The sequence below is a fragment of the Gasterosteus aculeatus genome, chromosome 16, assembly GCF_964276395.1.
Source record: "Gasterosteus aculeatus chromosome 16, fGasAcu3.hap1.1, whole genome shotgun sequence".
Classification (NCBI taxonomy): domain Eukaryota; kingdom Metazoa; phylum Chordata; class Actinopteri; order Perciformes; family Gasterosteidae; genus Gasterosteus; species Gasterosteus aculeatus.
In genome coordinates this window covers 14,673,521-14,692,668 of record NC_135704.1, presented here as the reverse complement: position 1 = coordinate 14,692,668, position 19,148 = coordinate 14,673,521, and the positions used below count along the sequence as shown (strand labels likewise).

The 19,148-nt window shown below is 44.9% G+C and overlaps 3 protein-coding genes across 4 annotated transcripts in view; 2 read left to right on the top strand and 1 right to left on the bottom strand.

Moving 5' to 3' along the window:
- The window catches only part of dars1 (aspartyl-tRNA synthetase 1), a 21,117-nt gene extending 12,344 nt beyond the window's left edge, over positions 1-8,773 (top strand). The window contains exons 9-18 of the mRNA XM_040201143.2: positions 1,106-1,165; positions 3,199-3,310; positions 4,748-4,882; positions 6,157-6,304; positions 6,810-6,956; positions 7,132-7,174; positions 7,350-7,430; positions 7,924-8,035; positions 8,148-8,219; positions 8,332-8,773. Of these exons, the coding sequence (XP_040057077.2) occupies positions 1,106-1,165; positions 3,199-3,310; positions 4,748-4,882; positions 6,157-6,304; positions 6,810-6,956; positions 7,132-7,174; positions 7,350-7,430; positions 7,924-8,035; positions 8,148-8,219; positions 8,332-8,423 (1,002 nt within the window). The 3' untranslated portion in view covers positions 8,424-8,773. The remainder of the gene's footprint in view (positions 1-1,105; positions 1,166-3,198; positions 3,311-4,747; positions 4,883-6,156; positions 6,305-6,809; positions 6,957-7,131; positions 7,175-7,349; positions 7,431-7,923; positions 8,036-8,147; positions 8,220-8,331) is intronic.
- Positions 8,514-12,655, bottom strand: LOC120833738 (protein lifeguard 3). The gene is made up of 13 exons (XM_040201146.2): positions 12,559-12,655; positions 11,874-12,049; positions 11,228-11,495; positions 11,074-11,141; positions 10,888-10,952; positions 10,724-10,777; positions 10,535-10,585; positions 10,375-10,414; positions 10,150-10,187; positions 9,957-10,044; positions 9,559-9,654; positions 9,379-9,432; positions 8,514-9,274 (listed from the first exon to the last, which is right to left on the bottom strand). Exons 3-13 carry the CDS (start codon positions 11,490-11,492, stop codon positions 9,125-9,127), a joined length of 969 nt encoding a protein of 322 aa, XP_040057080.1. The 5' UTR covers positions 11,493-11,495; positions 11,874-12,049; positions 12,559-12,655; the 3' UTR covers positions 8,514-9,124.
- Positions 12,637-19,148, top strand: pnkd (PNKD metallo-beta-lactamase domain containing). 2 transcript variants are annotated; one of them, XM_040201145.2, is made up of 9 exons: positions 12,637-12,826; positions 13,292-13,407; positions 13,603-13,715; positions 14,325-14,383; positions 14,691-14,783; positions 15,088-15,251; positions 16,457-16,543; positions 16,709-16,824; positions 17,818-19,148. In XM_040201145.2, exons 1-9 carry the CDS (start codon positions 12,669-12,671, stop codon positions 17,992-17,994), a joined length of 1,083 nt encoding a protein of 360 aa, XP_040057079.2. In that variant the 5' UTR covers positions 12,637-12,668; the 3' UTR covers positions 17,995-19,148. The 2 variants fall into 2 exon arrangements, with proteins under 2 accessions (XP_040057079.2, XP_040057078.2); XM_040201144.2 differs by having other exon boundaries at positions 16,709-19,148.

Here is a 19,148-nt window from a genome sequence, read left to right as displayed (position 1 = left end):
GATGCCTCCCGAATCCTGACGAGGGAGAGTTGTGCACCGATGCTGAATCATTTGAGGGAATCCTGATCCATTTTAACAAGTCATATTTCTGACCCACAGTTACAGCAGTTATTGATGTTGATTCCACTTTGGAGCTGCTGTTTTGGAGCGGGAATCCCAGAAATAACAAACAAGTATGTTTGATGCCGGCACGATGTGCTGGGAATTCAATTCGACGAAGATCATAATGATTTTTTTTCTTTCCGTGGTTGCGCTGTTTGTGAAATGCATCGAGTAAACCCTGATGCGGTTACGGTCAACAAAAACACCCAATGAGCGCGATGTTGAGCTCTCTTTGGGGTAAATAACACACAAAGAATCCATTTGCTCGATGGACGTGTGTGTTGTAAATTAACGGCAGCGTTGTAGCCACAGCTATTCCAAGATTGTCACCTTGGAATCAACCTCATCAAAATCCCAGTTCATTTTATTTATGTATCGTGTGGTTCGCAGCATATCAGAGGCGCAGAGCCGATCCCGTGTTAATCCAGTTAGACCCGCCCCCTCCTGCAGCTGCGGCGGCCTCCCAGGTGCTTTCTACGAGGATGCAGCGCGTCAGTCACTTGTAGCACCACCTGTCTTCCCGAGAGACACGGGCCTGAACAGCCGTGTCCGCCCGCACGTGTGGCCGTCTGCGTGTGTGTGTGTGTGTGTGCGGGGGGGCTGTTAGACGCAGGATGTGGCCGCGAGGGCTGTCACCTCAAACCCCGGCGGGTCCGCAGGAAGCCCGACATTCACCACACTGAGAGCAGCGGTTCCTTCCGTGATGAAACATTTCTGCTTTTCATTTTATTGGGGATTGCATCGTGTCGTTTATCGTTTATTTAAGCTGTATGCGCACGCACATGTTTCATGGGGGGCGGTGGCATCCTCGCTGATCTGCCGACAGCTGATACGTGTGCCAGGATTTTGTGTTTCTGTTGCATGTATCCTGGTATTTTCTTCCTAGTGAAATTTGAAAAGGCTCCGAGAAGCATTTACACACCACGCAATGAACAAACAGTTGTTGAATATTTCATTGTCTGAGGGCTTTTGCTGATGGTCTTTTTTTTTTGTCCACCCTCAGGAAGGCAGAGCCACGGTCAACCAGGACACCAAGCTGGACAACCGGGTGATTGATCTCAGGGTAAGTTCCCCCAGAGTCGGTCTTGAAGTGTCTAATCTCTCAAGGGACGTATTAATATTTGTGTCCTGAGATGAGACAAGCTGTTCGTTTAGGTGTTTTTTTAATAATCCAAAGCCTTACAAATGGCGAAAGACATTTAAAACCGAGCATCTCTATGCGGTCGCCTATTTCTATAGGCGACCGCATAAGTATTTTGAAAATCCAACCGCTGCACCTCGAAAGTGAAAACGAGTCTGTGATTCGGTGGCATCAGTCTTTGGCTGTGTGGTCGATGTGCGAGCAGCAGAGCGGCTCGTTGTTTTCACCTGCGCCTCCCACGTGTGCGCCGCAGCAGACAGGAAGGTGCGAGCATCGCGACGACACCTATTTTTTCTGGAGCGCTCTTTGAGCTGCCGCACCCGGGTCTGTCATCAGTTTCTCCCCTTTAGAGCCCACAGATGCAATAGAGCGGCTCCCACGCGGGCGGAGGGGACGCTCCAAAAGGGAACCATTAACCTCCCCCAATTATTATTTGGTTTGCCCCTTGAAACTCGGCCGCGCTTGACCACGTTTAGTAACACACATAACACAGCTGGACTGATAATTGGACATTCTTTTTTACTACAGTCTTCTTTGGTGTTGAATCTTCAGTAAAGTATCACACCACCTCAGTATGATACACATGTAAAGAAATGCTTTATTCAAGCACCAGTCCATTTCCAAGTGGACCATCTGTTCATTTTAAAGCCGCCACCAAAGATCATTTTTACTCATTTATGTGATTTTGAGAGCCTGGTAAATTACATCAGGTAGATTACAATATTATGCAAATGGGAAAATATATTTTTCTTGCCAAACGGGGGGAATTTAGCGGTTGGAGTGAAGTCCTCCCAAACACAAACCACAATTAGCACAACGGAGCGGCTTGATGCGCGGCACCGAGCTTCAGTACACGACGTGTCCCACGGTTCATCAAATAATTATCAATTGTCTGCATTACTGAGAAGGAGAACTAAGGCCATCCTGGGTGGGAACCCGAGCCGGCGTTTCCAACGTTGCTTTCGCGCTTTGAAACCGGCCGGCGGTTGATCGCCGCCACAAGGGGGTTTCATGCCGCCTGCCACCGAGAGGCCTGTGTGGTTTGGGTCTATTTCAAGACGCACCCGCGCTGTGCAGGGCGCCGGCAGACAGAGCGCCAGTTTTGACCCCGCCCACCACCACGGATCCCGTTCACAACGCGGTCCGCCGCACGTGGGTTCTCGCGTCGGGGCTCCCCAGGTTTGACGTGGGCCGCTTCATGGCGCGTGACACGGGTCAGAGGAGTCGCGGCGCAGATGGTTCATTACTCCTCGGCTTTCGGGGGAAAGTGTTCCTCGAAGCTGGGGTTTTACCCAAAAAGTTTTTTTTTTTTTTACTGCTTTCCTTTTTGTTACGTATTCAAATTGGGGCTGAATGGACAGTTGCAGCCAGACAGCCCCCGAAGCGCCGTCTGCAGATTAATGAGCTCTGCTACTGTTTGGACATTATCACCTTTCCGTTCAGACTCTGCCTGCTCAGGACTGGACAGCCACTAGTAATGGGAAAGAGGGAGGAAATTAGACTTTAATGAACACAGACCTTTCGGCATTCAATATTGGAAGCATCAGGGTCTGTCTTCAAGTGTATAGTAAGTGGAGTAGACAGCATGTACAGCTCAATAGCAATTGTCCTCATTTGAGATGAGTCACTCGATTTAGAGTGTTCTTTTTTTTTTTTTTTACTTGCTATGTCGCCTAACTGCTGCAGTTTAGGACGATTTGGGGATTTGGGACAGTAATCTGTCTAGTTTGAGCTATTTTCTCCCCGCCTTAGTTTTCAGCATTTACATTTTGTAATGATACTTTGAATGCAGCTTGAGCTCTTGCCCTTTCCCGCAGATAAATGTTTCAACCTTCATGTCAGTAAGAGTTTAGTGGACAGAAATTGGCAGTCTTGTGTAATAAATTCAATGAATCGATCGAAGGGTGGTAATAGTCTCTCTCTGTCTTTGTGTTTGTGTGTTCACCCTCCACAAGACGACCACCAGCCAGGCCATCTTTCGCCTGCAGTCGGGAGTGTGCCAGCTCTTCAGAGACACACTCACAGAGAAGGGCTTTGTGGAGATCCAGACCCCTAAAATCATATCAGGTACACGCTCTGCTCCATGGGGGAAATGAGACTAACATGTATTGAGTCTTTTTTGATCAGGTGCAACAGTAGAGGAGTGCTGCTTCTGTCCCGTGAGTCATCGTTGTAAAGTTGAATTGTTAAGTCTGCAAGTCATATTGGGTTTGAAGTTCTGTTGAAGCTGAACAAAAGCACGTTTTAGGGCGAATACAGAGGGTGTCTCCACCCAAACACACGCTCACGCACATCAACCGGAGTCTTGCACATGTTGAAGGACTCAGCAGACTGATGAATGAGAAATATGTTTTATGGTTTTAGACCCATCAGGATTTTTACACGTCACCCTTCGTTGCTCCTCTACTTTTAGATTTCCACACAACGGTTTTCATATTTGACAGGGGAGGCCCTCTCTTCCTTAAGCTCTCTCCCAAAAGACTTTATCCCACTTCACTGACTGAAGGGATGGCTGCAAGAGAAACTTAACATTCAAACCAAAATCTTCCAGACATTGGTAGGAGACAGTTATTCTGTGTGTTCGCTTGCACATTGGCTCTTATCGTGGGATCTCTTTCTCAACATCAGGGGTGAGCGAAGACTTGGTATTTGACATGTATAAAACCTACCTTGTGAATGAACTCATTGCTTAAAGCCCAGAGAAAACGTTAATTTGTGTGTAATTTAATTTATAATGGAAGCTACACGCAAGTGATTGGGTGCTGTATTTATTCTAACCTCATCAATTTACAAGTGTCATGTAGATAATCATGAACCCTGATCCTCGGCCTCCCACGTGCTCCTGACATTTTAAATCAACCGTGATGAAACTTCTGACACTCTCACTTCCTCCTCGCTTTAGCAGCCAATTACGTTGTCTTGGCCTGCAACTACCAAGTTCAAAACTGGCGCTCTTTTATTTTGGCGGGCACCTGTAAATCAACACTGTGTGCTTTTTGCAAAAACCGCAGTCTTCCTGTCTGCCAACACCCAAAGGATGTACGGGGAACTGTTGGTTGGTTGGTGCGGTGCGGACCCCCACCCTAGTGTGCCCAGACACGCACGCGCGCACACACACACACACACACACAGAGATGTTTTGTTAACGGTTTCCATTTTGACAGTTGAAACGTTAAATAGCAATTACTCATTGACTTTTCAGCCTCCAATAATTTGCAGGCAAAATATCTGTGGTTGAGTTTCTGTTGGCCGTGTGAATATTCTCATTTTCCAAAAAAGGAAAAAACAAATGACTGGCTAATTAGAGTTCCAACTGTCACATCTACTGATCAGGCTACAGTTTATCATCATTATAGAGGGGGTGGTGTGTTTGTGTCTTTGAAGTGACAGCGCTCTGTTTCCTGCATTTGTCAACGTCCATAAATAAAAAAGCAAATTAATTACTCGTCAATGTCCACTGCGTCATTTTTGCTTTTTCTAACGGTTTTCTTTGTCCACTTCTAGCTGCCAGTGAAGGCGGAGCAAACGTCTTCACCGTGTCCTACTTCAAAACCAGCGCCTACCTGGCCCAGTCTCCCCAGCTCTACAAGCAGATGTGCATCTGCGGGGACTTTGAGAAGGTCTTCTGTGTGGGGCCGGGTGAGAACGCCACACACACACACACACACACCCCATTCGCTGGTTGCAAACGGCGTATAACGAGCAGTAGGGCATCGCGAAAAGCGCGGAGCGCATTAACTGTGACGACACACGCGGGTTGTTAAAGCCCCTGACAGACTTCCCTCTGCTGCGTTCACCGTGGTGCGAGCTGCTGGGGAGCTCGCAGCGTCAGTGACCCATGGGGACTAGTCTTGAGAGACCCCTGGTTCTTTAGGGGAGCAAACACTGCCACCATCTGATTGAAATACGTACATTACATAACGAAAGCAGCCAGCGTGAATACAAAACGTGCTGTGCCCGGCCTTCCATATTGAGTCGACACACAATTCCGGACCGTAATCGATAAAGCCTTTGAGAGACGGGCGCTCGCTCATTCTGCCTACCGAGCGGAGGTCTTTGTTTGTAGCTCTGCAGGAGAAATCAAAGCGCTTAAGGTCATCTCTGCTTCTAAGCAGCAACAATGTGCTCACCATTGTTGCCTTAGTTACAGTCGCACAACTTCTGCAAGGAATCAACTCCACCCGGGCAGAAATATTGCGTTTTTTTAAATGGCTCTGGAGTTTATATTCTTAATGTATGTCCTGCTCATTGAACCGTGCCGTTTCCAGATAAAACTATGCTAAAACAGAAGTGTGTAGGCATGAAACATCCGTACTCAGGGCTGCGTTTTATAGCTCTCTCTCATTGTGACACTGTATGCATGGGCACATACCTGGTTGCGGCAGCATTCGGCCTTATGCGGGACGAAGACGCACCCTTAATCCACCACTTGCGTGCAGACTGCTCCACCTGTCTAAAGACCTGTAATTTAAAAAAACAGACAAGCTCATTAGTACGGCCCGCCGACATTCAGCAGTCATCCCCTTAGTACAACTACACTGCACAACTCGGGCTAATTATACCCTGGTTATTAGTTTATTGTACCTTCAGTGATGTTCTAGCACCAATAAATGATGGAATGAAGACGAAATGAAAGTTTCTGAAGACGTAAAGTCTTTGCAATAAAATGATCAATATTGTGGCACCAATGGGGTAAAATTAGTTTTTTCTATGCATGCTGCCCAGAAACAAATAGTGAATTGTGCTCCAATGAAGCACACGGTCTTCAACCTCATGACATTTTGAGGGACGATGCTGAATTTAGTGGTTCGATTTGTTAACTTGGATTTCCCTTTTTTTGAATACAGTTCTAGATTGCGAACTGGTCAGGTGCCCGTTTTAAGGATGCTGACATTAAATCTGCATCCCATCAGTTTTCAGGGCGGAGGACTCCAACACGCACCGCCACTTGACCGAGTTTGTGGGTCTGGATATTGAGATGGCCTTCAGCTACCATTACCACGAAGTGATTGACTCAATCACCGACACCATGGTGCGGATCTTCAAAGGCCTGAGAGACAAGTAAGATTAGGATTCAGCTCGCCAGCGATGGGTTTTGTAGCACTTTTGTTTTGTCAGCTCCGCTGTGGTATCTGAGGTGTAAAATTCAGCTGATGACAGAAAGTAAAATATTTAGTTTTTTAGATGTTAAATCCACAATGAGTGTTGTCCCCCATTGCTCTATGTTTAAAGCCATGTGGCGTTATTGCCTCCTAGTGGTGTGACTCGGTGCAGCATGCACAGAGCTGGTGAAGCTGAATAAACAAGCCAGTGCTTAAAGCTCTTCTGGTACGCATGTTGATTATTTTTTTTTTCCACTCCATCATCACAGTGGCACTGCTGGTTTGTGCCAGTTTATCGTTACCCATTTAATTGTTTTTTTTAATGAGAGGATTCTGTAGCTGCACTTATAATGGTAGATTACAGCAGCTGGCAGGGTTGGAAGTAAAGAATGTGGGTAAATCTGGCTGGTTGGCCGGAAGAAGGGGGCTTGACGTGCGCGTGCCTGCCTGCCTGTCTTCATCAGCTTCCAGACGGAGATCCAGACGGTAAACAAGCAGTTCCCCAGTGAGCCTTTCAAATTCCTGGAGCCCACTCTGAGGCTGGAGTACACGGAGGCCGTGGCCATGCTGCACGAGGCCGGGGTGGAGATGGGTGACGAGGAGGACCTCAGGTCAGAACACTTCACGTCAGAAATAAGACAAAAGTTTAGAGAGGAAGTAAAACATTGACCAATAACTTTCTTTTTTTTAAATAAAACACTTCTTTTATCATGCTATTTGTGTAAAACCACTACAGGAAAATGTGAAACCATAAGCTAAAGTTTGTCTTTTTGGTTTTTCTAATAGTACGCCCAATGAGAAGCTGCTTGGACGCCTGGTCAAGGAAAAGGTACGTTTCATTTGTTGTCATAAAAATTGATGGGTTGCAGGATTACAATGAGCACCTTTAAACGATAAAGAAATATAGATTATTTACAACTGGGAAAAGGTCCTCATCGCTGCAGTGTTTTCATAAGCTATAGTGCAGAACAGACTGGATTTTCTTTTGTGTGCCCTCCCCTCAGTATGATACTGACTTCTATGTGCTGGACAAGTACCCGCTGGCTGTGCGACCCTTCTACACGATGCCGGATCCAAACAACCCCGTAAGTCTCTCCCCTCCTCGTACACACTGTTATTGGCTGCATAGTAAGAAATGTGCCTTCACGAATGTTATCTAAATTCTTGCAAATGAGTCGACCTGTGGTTAAACTCGTCTTCCTGCCAGAAAGCAGCTTCGGGATAGCCAAAGTCTCCTCGGCAGCCTGTCCAGCCAGCTGTATTTAAGAACTGAAAAACAATCAGAAATGTTGCTGCAGAAGTGAGAGACACAGCAATGTAGTCATGAAGAATTCTACTAAAACACCTTTTTTAGCGTCAGGAGAAACCTGCGAAATTGTTTTTGTTGGAACGGTATCACAGGATTCTCCCATTTAATTCTGTACCAATGTGGTCGCACGTTGATCCGGACTGTTGCCGTGACGACTTGCATTCCTTCTTTTACCTTTCAAAGTCTTCCTCCATCGTCCGTTTGTCTTATTCCCCCTTTGAGGATTCTTGACCCATATAGGTGAAATATTTCCTTTTGTTTTTTGCCAGAAATACTCCAACTCGTACGACATGTTCATGCGGGGCGAGGAGATCCTGTCTGGAGCTCAGAGGGTCCACGACGCTCAGTTGCTGACCGACCGGGCCAACCATCACCAGATCGGTAAGAGTAGTGTGTCGAGATGGCGCCGATGAAGAGGCAATAAGTGATTCACAACAGCAGGAAACATGATGGATCAGTGGCAAGTGAAAAAAACATTTTTACGATGTTACAGATCTGGAGAAGATCAAGGCTTACATCGACTCCTTCCGGTATGGAGCTCCACCACATGGTGGTGGAGGCATTGGTAAGGAATACCAGTTTATTTTTTGGTTTTCCGTTTCATTCAACTCAGATGACCTGCATGGAAATGATATTCTGTATGTGAATATATTTGACTGATCCGTCACGTCTCGCAGGCCTGGAGAGGGTGTGCATGCTGTACCTGGGCCTCCACAACATCCGTCAAACCTCCATGTTCCCCCGTGACCCGAAGCGCCTGACGCCTTGAACTCTAAACAACTTTAGACGAAGCAGAGGCTGCTGATGGAGGAACCACTCTAATCCACAGTTCAGAAAGGGGGAGAATAGAGGAGTCGGTACCATAAAGATGAGTGAAGCAGCTGTAGGTAGTACTTTATTGTCTAGGAACAGCAAATAAGAGAAGGGGGACGGTATTGGGGAAGTTCATCTCGTAATCTAGCCAGTGTTTGTCTACGTCATACGTTCTTTTCTATGGAGATCTTTAAAGAAAATAAATCCTGAGTCCCTTCTACTACCAGCACAGGCGGAGTACTAACGACTACATGTTTTGTACATCTTTAGAGGACTAAATGCAAATAATTAAAACTTCTGAAACTATTTACCTTTTCCGGCCTTGTTTTTGTGTAATTGCCTCTGAATTCACCACAGAGGGACATCTGACGTAAGTTGACACTAATGCTTTCTACAAATGTGTCCAGTGATTTCATTTCTCCTTGCGATGCACAATCAACTGAAATGAAAAGTAAGGACATAAGATGAAATGATCCGCATACGTATGCTTTAATCCCCCCTCATTTACAGTTTGACAGGTGAAAGTCAGACACTCCTCACACAGTGCAAGAATAAAAGTGCTCATGTGTAACTGAAATACAAAAATATTAACATTTCTGAATCAACACTTGTTTACATGCATCATTGTGCTCAGTGTCAGAACACTTAAGCGGCTTCTCAATCAGTAGCACCGCCGCTGACCTGAAGGATGAATAGAAAGATGTGAACAATGTCAATATAAAGAGAGAGCGCTCCATAGATGTACTCCTCTGGGCTGATGGCCAGCTCCCGATTTCCAATAAGGAGCTGGGTGTTGTACACTAAAAACTAACAGAAAAGGGAATCATTTTTTAGTGCCAAGGTAGGAAGGGAGACACACACATCAGCTAAAAAGCTGAGACGCTCTTCAATTCATGAGGGTTCAGACTCACCAGAGTGTAAACGATGGCTCCGATTGCGGCGTAGAGCATATGCAGCCAAGGGACCTGATGAGTGACACGAGAAAGGCCTCTGAATGTGGAATCGGTCGCAGCGATACACTCCGCTCCTCAGACCGAGAAACCCGAGCGGAGAGAAGGAAATGAAAGCATTTGACCGAGAGGGTCCCTCACGTATTGGAAGGAGAGGACGACGGCGGCGACGATCCCGATGATCATGAGCACAGCGGAGGCGATGCAGAGGAGTCCCCCGCAGGAGGTGAAGTCCACCTGCAGAGGGAAACGAGGGAGGAAATATGAGCTCAATCGTAGGAAAGAAAATCTGAATCGGGGAGGAAAACAAAATATTTCCGGATGTGTCGTTTAACAGCAAAGAATTATATTTCTTTGCCTTGAGTTAAATACGGTGGAGAGGTTTGATGCACATGTTATCCCAAAATGATGATAAATATTTGAAAGGAACTCAGGGCCCCGTTGTAACGCGAGACAAAGGCGTTCTTTCACACGGACAACCAAGACAAGCCACCGCCTACTGAGCTGCAGAGAGACACACACTCCACGTCTCCTTCTACCTTGGTTTGGAAGCAGAAGACTGTGACCGCTATGCAAACCAGTGCAGTTATTCCCATGGCCAGAAACACTGCCTTTGTTTCGTAATAGCTGTAAAAGATATAAATATTGATTAGAGCAAAACCCAGGGGTAACACAGGGTGTAAATGCATCATCAATGTGGGGTATTGCCAGAGTTTGAGCCAAAAAACTGACCTTGAAATCGTCCCGGACATGTAAGACAAGGCGAGCGTCTGCAAGATGGAACAAAAAAAGTGACTGGGTTGGAGCCTTTGTTTTTTCTTCTTCTTACTGGCTCTTTGTTTTGCTTTTATTATTCCAGTCGCTCCTCACAGATCTCCTTGGTTTGGCTATAAAGGCTCTGGTGGATCACACCCAATGTTGCCTTCCGAACAAACATCCATGACAAAGAATACTTACAAATATTCCCAGCAGCAGAAGATTCCATGGGAAGCGCCTCCTGGACACAAGACGTGAGGAATATTTAATAAGTTCACACACTCAAGTATGATTATTGTTTACGAATATTAATATAATTTTGTTACTAACTTGGAAATAGTTTTTCATATGACAATCTTACCTCGGCCCTTTGCAGCAGACGAGAATGCAGTAAACTATAAAATAAACCACACTATGGAAAGATAAATCACTATGATTGTTGCTTTATATAACAGTGTGTCATGGAACAAATAAAAAAAAGCAGAGAGAATATTGTTGGATCTGGGGAGATGAAAGTATGTTATTGCTTTGTTCCTGGAGTGCAACTCACAAAGATGCCCAGTAGATGCCGGGGTATCTGATGACAAATAGCCTCACTGGGTCACTATGGATGCAAAGACATGAGGTAAACGGTTGCAAGTAAACGGTTCTTCACCCTTCACCAGATGCATTAAACTCTGGAATATTAGACCGTGATAAAGAAGGGACACTCACACGAATGTAAAGACGCCGACAACCGAAAAGGTGACTGCAAGCTGTGCTGTTAAAATGAAGTAAACCTGCGCCGCAAACACAAAACCCAAGTTCTATTGAGCGCACAAGGAAACCTTTCAGTGGTTACAGAAAGACACAAAGCAAAAAAAGCTTTTGTGTTACACGGCCAGTGATTTCAATCGATACCTTTCTGATGAAGGCATGGCGAATGGATGTGCTCTCCCACCGAGTGCTCAGAAAATCCTCCATGTCTCCTGCGGGATCGGGAAGAACAAAGTGGCAAATTCAACGTAAAGCAAGACGTGGAAGAACCGTAAGTCCCGTATCATCTCCCCAGGACCTTGGTTGGATGGAGGCACTCCGGCAGACAGAGTGGGTATTGTGGAAGGCATCCCGGGCGGAGGGAGGCCCGGGGATGCCCACATCGGGTAGACGCCCTCCTGACCCCAGTAGCCGGGCGGGCCGGGGGACGGGCCCGGACCGGGGCTGTAGGACGGAGGTGGTGGAAGAGGGGAGCCACGCTGTGGCTGGTCGGGGTAGTTGCCGTAGTTGGGATGGTGAAGCGCATCCTCGTACGACGGAGGGTTATCGGTTTTAGACGTCATGATCTTTACGTAGAGAGAGAGAGAGAGAAGAAGCGAGCAGGCGTGATACATTTTTGACAGGTGAATTTATATATCTCACAATGCACACGTTATTTGTACTTGCCCAATCAATTATTATGCACTTCCATTTTTTGTGGTCACGATTGTAAAAAAGGAAATCTGCTTATTGTAACATTATTATATGCAAAAAGCTACATCACAATTAATCCATCTTCGTAATAAAAAAAAGAAAATCATGTAATTATCTGCTGGAAAAAGATACGTCTGTACACAAATAGATACATATCAAATAACTTAGTAACTTAGTCAAAATTGTATAGGAACAGACACAAATTATAAGATTAACCAACAAATAGGAATGAAGAAAAACATGTAACTCACCTGGCGGTTTCTAGCCGTGAATGGGATCACTGTCCCGGTCTGTCCTTTCTCCCTTTGGAGATTTGCAGGCTAACACCACAGGTGGATGCCATCATTGTAACAGGATATGAACGCAGAAACTCACACTGCTACTGATGTGTATCACAAGAGCACGGTGACTCCGGTTGCTCAAGCTGCTGTTCAGGGAAAAAAACAGGAGAAATACAGCTGAATGAACAAACCTCACAGGATGTTGTGGCCTACATAAAATAAGACTATACATGGGGTATTTATGTAGTTACACTACTCCCAACATTTAGTTTTATTTTTTTTAACATTTAATTTTTTTGAAAGCGTAGTCCAGACGATATGATTTTCTACAATGAGCTATAATATATTATTTCCTCTCTAAGTAAACTTAAATGTATCTCAGAATATTAGGCTTTGCTAAATTATTAAAGGTTTCCCAAAACAACAATTCTGATGGATGCCATATAAATAATTCAAATGACTTAGTATGACTTAAATAAATTGAGTAGTTAATGCTGTGCTAAAGCCTTTGAGTAGGCCTATGAAATTATGTTGCTCCAATGGAATTCATTTGAGGTATTTTATCACTCTTTAAGCACTCTATTGGAGTACAATGAAACGTGAAAGAGATTTCCTATTATATTTTTTCACAATTACCGCTATTTTTATGTCGTACTTTTTTGTTGATGTTGCATCTCCTCTCCACAGATATTATAATATCAATGCTCCTCACTTCCGGGGTTGGCGTGCGCGTCGCGCTGCGTCATTACGTCACGCTCAGACGCTATGGCGCTTCCTGATTGGATTGTAACGCTGGTGGCCACCGCATCCTTTTGCTTTTTCTTGTATTTATGTATTCTCCACAGACGCAGAGGACAAGCACTGTGGAGAAAGCTGTTGAGCAAACTAATGGCCCGCTCAGAGAAGCCGCTGTTCCGAATTGCGTGAGTATGACCGGACGGTCCTTGTTGAAACAACGTTTTGTTTTTCATACACCGCGATGATTCTCGTAAGCACAGCTGCGCACAATCAAGCCAGTATTATGGAGAGAGGCCGACCGAAAATGCATTCACACGTGAACCAAGTATAAGTTGCGTTGACAAACGACAATATAGCCACCGTTTTATTCGCCGTTACAGGAAACGACGTGTTTTATAATCCTAACAACCTACGAATTGTCAGCTACTTATAGCTTAAGATAAAAATGTCGCTGTTGTGTTTGTGATTTTATTTGATCGGCTATGATCACGTCACGTGACACAGAGGAGCCCGAAACTACACAACAAGTGAGACGTCTGTGACGCTTCTGTTTGCTATGACGTCACGATGTCACTAAACAGACGCTGACACGACGAGGTTGAAAGTATCACCGTGTGTCTCTTTTTTTTGTCTTTGTACCTGTCCCCCAGGTACGCGCTGTACACCAAGACTGCACTGGGCTACATGTACTACAAGAGACAAATGAGGAAAGCCCGAGAACAGTTCCCTGCTGGACACTCGGCGGCTCGGCCCACGGAGATGGACGGTGTGCAGCAGCCTGGAGTTCACTGTTTAACACGCCTGCAGCGTGCCGCTCATGTGTTTTTTGAGACACGAGATGCTGAAAAGAAATGGGCCCTGCTTGGATGGGTCCAATATGGCCCCTTGTGTTTTACAGGATATTGAAGGAATACGTCAATGTAATGCCTTCATTCTGTTCCTCCTTTTGTCTGCCTTCCAGGTATCAAAATAATTCCAATCCCGGTCTTGTCCGACAACTACAGCTACCTTGTAATCGACACGGCCTCTGGTGTCGCGGCCGTTGTCGACCCTGCGGATCCTCAAACAGTCCAGGTGAGAACGGCTGAATTAACGCTCTGACGGTGGGCACCTTACGCCTGGATCACGGTTACCATGCAGATTATGAGCAATAACTGCAGCTGTCTTTGTTTTGGAGGCAATAGCTTGACTTGTTGAGCGACACAATGCCACGGTGATTTTATTGCCACGCCATCTTGGCTGAAATGAAGGGCTGTGAAGTAGGATTTTTGTAGGTGAATTGAACCTCAAAAGAGACCAAATATATACTGAAATTCTTATGTGGGTCACAATGTAAGATTAGTTCTAGCATGGTACCATGGATGCTTTAACAATTTGAATACATTTTACAAAAAGTGATTGAAAAGGACTCGTAACACACTGAAAGCAGATGGATATAATGGGACCAGGAAATCTGGTGCGACCGTAATTGTAGACGACGAACCATATTTATCTGTGACAATGATCCCTTTCTTTTGTTTAGTCTGATTCAAAAAGAAGAGGTGAAGGTTGTGGAGAATGTTAATGTTAAAGCCACAGTGTATAAATAGTCAGAATCATTTTGCAACTCGGTTGTCTTGAGAAGTTGCTGCTGAACGGTTTGATGTAGTTATTGAAAGTTGTGATCTTTTTATTATTTTTCAGGCAGTTCTCGAGGAAGAGGGAGTAACTTTAGAAGCAATACTCTGTACACACAAGCATTGGTAAGGTTTTAATAGATTTTTCACACACATTGGGACATTGATTGGGCTCAATGTACCACTTATGACATATTAGATATTGTCTCAGGTCAATGCAGCTAAACCTGGTGTTTTTCGGCAGTCAAATGTTTTTTTTTCTTCTTATTTAACATGTATTCTACTTGATCCAATAGAAACAGCAAAGATGACATTTATCAGCCAGATCTTCTCTCCAGACTTTATCTAAAACAAAGAGAAAAACTGCTGATTGTAGATTTTGTCACGTGTGCACAATGCTGGCAAATCCTTTTCTCTGCGTTGCACTTTACAGGGATCACAGCGGCGGAAACAAAGGGTTGAAAAGGATTCACGCTGCATGCAGAGTTTATGGAAACGCGGCTGACAACATTCCTGGCCTTACGCAGTAAGTTCCTGCTTTCCGCAGAATTAGTCTGACTGTACTCCGTCTTGTTCCCCGTGTTAGCATTAGTAGCAGCTGACTGCATGGAATGTTATCATAGTGTGCTGAGCGGGTCTGTTATGCCTTTGGGGGAGCAGGAGGAGGCTAGACTTCATCCAAAACCACTGTATAACCACTGTATTTATTTTAACGATGACCATTCTCTTCCAGAAAAGCCCTTGTATTTTCTTTTTTTTTTTTTTTAGGAATAAACCCCCCACATCTTTCGTTTTCCTCATTTTTGTCGTTTCTATTTTCCTGTTCCCAGCCCTCTGTCACACGACGACTCTGTAACGGTTGGTCGCATGCACTTTAAGGCACTCTTCACCCCTGGACACACAGTGGGCCACATGATCTACCTCCTGGATGGCCAGGCGGTGGATGCACCCTCCAGCCTCTTCTCTGGTGACCTGGTCTTCCTGTCAGGATGTGGTGAGTTATGACGGGCCGTTGCCCGTGCAAAGGATCACACAAACTGACTCCGTGCATCGTGTTTTTATGTAGAGCACAGAGGAGACCGAAAATACACAACAAGTGAGACATCAGTGATGCTTCTGTTTGCTCTGAAGTCATGATAAACATGACGTGGGCCACTGAACGACAGTGAGGAGGTAATGAGTTGGCAGTTTAAAAAAACAAAAAGCCACGTGAGAATAATTCCATAGGGTTCGGCGATATTCGAAGTCCCCAGCTGAGAAGAGAGACATGCATAGAAAATAGGCATTCATGGACTGCATTATGCTGCAGTACCCACAAGTGTCCACACAGTGGCCACAATGCATAAGCAGTAAGCACAATTTTACACAACGTGCTGAGATCGAATTTTAATCTCGATCAATCACCTCAAAGAAACGGGCCGTGCACAGCTTGAACACTGTTTTGTATTTCGTTGCCTTTGCAAAAAGCCCCAATGCTTGAGGGTTGATTTGTCACCATGATGGGAGTTTGTTTGTATTCTCTTTATTCTTTTGGATTGTCAGTTTAAATATTAAAAAGTTGCGGTGGTTTCATCTTTTCGTTTCGGCTTGTTTGTCGCGCGGCTTACAGATAACTGTTCACATTCTCTGGCTCTCCTCCTTTTTTGTTTTGTCTTAAAAACCAAAGTATCGCCTTAACTGAAAACCACTAAAATGCAAATCCTAACCATTTCCTCAGAAAAAGCCTTTTATTTCTGCTTTGCAAATCGCAATGCAACACAGTGTCTGTTCTTAAATGCAAGGTGATCTAAATCTCCTTACAGCGCGCCTAATGTTGAATACATGTTTTGTTATAATGTCATTGCTTCTCCCTTTGTTGTTTTTACTCACTTGTTCCTTGGGGGGAAAATGCATTTAATTACAGGGAAATTGCAGGTCTCTAAGAAATCACTAACTGTACAAATGTATTGAAATTCATATTCTTATAAAATACGCCTTGCGTATAGTCGTAGGAGTCTTTTTGTTTCATCCTAAAATAACATTTGTGCTCTGTTCTGCTGTACAGTTTTATACAAAAAGCTTTAATAAACTCAGCCAAACAAAGTCCCTCTTTTACGAAGGAATTTGCTGAGATGTAGTTCCGAGGAACTGACCAATTCAAAGAATTTCAGATTCGCACAGATCCTGTTTACTTAAGTTAAGTCCTTTCTGCCTTTTTAGGGAGGATGTTTGAAGGCACCGCCACAACAATGCTGTCATCTCTGGACACAGTGGCCTCCTTGGGTGATGAAACACTGCTGTGGCCTGGTAGGAAAACCCTCTCCGTTGTCAGCGACTCGGTGTCCGACAAGTGCGTCAGTGTTTAGAGTGATGCCCACGTGCTGTGGCTTCATTTCTGCAATTTTGACTTGGACACACTGCAGCAGTCCAAAGTCCCACTGGAGATTTGCGTGTCCTCCGGCTGTCTCTCAGGTCATGAGTATGCGGAGGACAACCTGCTGTTTGCCGCTGAGGTCGAGCCGCGCAACGCCGCCAGAGAGGAGAAATCTCAGTGGGTCCTGCAGCAGCGCAGCCAGAAGCTGTGCACGGTGAGAATGACATATTGCCGTCGTTATGCCTCTGTACCACGTCGCCCCAGAAGAGTGATTCATGCTGCCCGGCACCGGGGACGGAGGGTTTATCACCTACCTACAGAGTGTGTGTGTGTGTGTGTGTGTGGCGCAGCGTTCCTTCTCCAGGCTCACAGTCAAATCTGCTCTGCAAAACAGTCAGTAGCGACTGTTCACAACCTGGACTAGTTTTTATCTGCCATCTATGCCGCTTCACACATTTGTAATAACAGGCCTTTTTTTTTATTATTTTTTTTACACCCATCTTTTAGCTTGTCAGCAGGAGAAGCACAGGTGTTACAGAGGACATTAACGATGGCTTCAAGTGTCCCAGTGAGCAAGCGCGGACAATAGCAGGAGCCTGAAACTGAAGCATTGTAATGGAAGCTATCCATCATTCCTTTTTAGTGTTTAGCCCGCTGCTTTCTCTACGTTGTGTAACATAAGATAAGACGATCCTTTGAGGAGAGCTGCACAACGACATTCCCATTAACACTTGAGGCCATTTGTTTGACTTGCTTTTAATTCCTCTGAACCAGGGTTTAATCATCTGCGTGGATTAACTCGGGCAATGCTCGTTTGCAGCGGGCCGCTCACTCGTTTACTCCGAAATAGACCAGATGAATTGTTCATGTGACCCACGCACACAGGCATAAAGAATTCCTTTAAAGTGGGAAGATGATGCAACAGCGTCACCTATTGGCTAAATGGTACTATGTCATGTGTCCTTTAGTAATACAAGCCTTCCTCCCGGCAGCAAAACTGCATGGCACAGAAAAGGATGTGACAAAAGAAACACTTCGTGGCTTGTCCAGAAATGTTTTGTGCCAAATTTTGTAGTAGTCACCTGTCACCCACGATTGCATTTCCCGAATGAAGGAATGCAAATTAGTACAGCTTCCTGTCGTGAGACTGTGCACATCATTTCTGAGGAGAGCCACCTCTTTTTTTGAGGTGCGCCTGTGTCTTCAGAGTCCCTCCACCATCGGGGAGGAAAGGCAGTACAATCCGTTCCTGCGCAGCCACGCGGCGGAGCTGCACCTGGCCCTCGGCGTCCAGCAGCTCCAAGATGAAGACTGGACCCAGTTCAGAGCTCGCGTGCTGGAGGAGCTGCGTAAATGCAAGGACCTGTTCAACCGGAGATCGTAGCTCAACGGCATTAAGAGGAAGTGGTACGTTGTATAGTGCCGATGAGCGGAGTGACGAGACACCGAATGAGAGGTCGACCTGTTCAGGGGAACTCGTTTGGTAAACTCACAAGGGCATCAAGTCATCTTTGACCTCTTTAACATAGTTAGAACTTTATTTTTACATGGCACTAATCAAAAAGACTTACCTCTACATTTTTATAATAAGTAGTTTTTGTGTTTACAGACTGAACAGTGCTCAATTATTCCTCTGTTGCATAAACACATTTCTATTATTTCATTAGCAGATCCGTTGAGTGAAACCGCTCTGCCTGTTGGGTACTGTATTTTTAGTGCATCGTCTTTTTTTTTTAATTCTTTTTTATTTTTTCAAGTAATGCATTGTTAAATCACTTCATGACAGTTATGATTTTGGGACCTTAGTGATTGAGTATTTGTTTTTACTTTTAACTAGTATGGTACGGTTACTCTAACAAATCACCTCCTGCTGTTGGTACGACTAGCACCACAATGTACTGGGGGGAAAATGTCTGTTTACTTACCTTTCATGTGAATCTATGCTGAATCTAAGAGCCAGTTTAGTTTTTGAATTTAGTTCTGTACAATGCTTGTTTGTGTTTGGAGTTCAGTGTTTATCGTTCTTGCCAACGTGTTCCATTTGACGATTAATTTAATCATTTTTTCTTTACTCCCAGATTGATTGATTGGCTCTGAACGAGCTTTGTCCGCCCTGCGTTTCTCCCAGTTACATTTACGCGTTTATTTTCTGTTGCACGGCGAGAACATGAACAACCTATGAGGACTCTACTGGTGGCGCATTGTGACGATTTGTCATGTGAGCCCCAAGCTGAGCGTGTTAAACCTATGGGGGACGACGAACGCAAACACGGTGTTTCGAAAATGATTTTTCACGTTTGTTACAAAATGTGTAATATTTAAGAGTGAGACGGTGGAATAATGATACATTTTCTTTCTAAAGCGAGAACACAACGGACCGGTACTCTCATTTTAGAAGGAAAATTTCACAGCCAATTTGAAAACTCTAGAAACTGTACATATGTATTTTTTTCTAATATATTGAAGGACACTTTACGCTGTGATGATATGGAGATTGATGCAAATGATTCCGGTACAATAAACAATCTTCTTCCCACA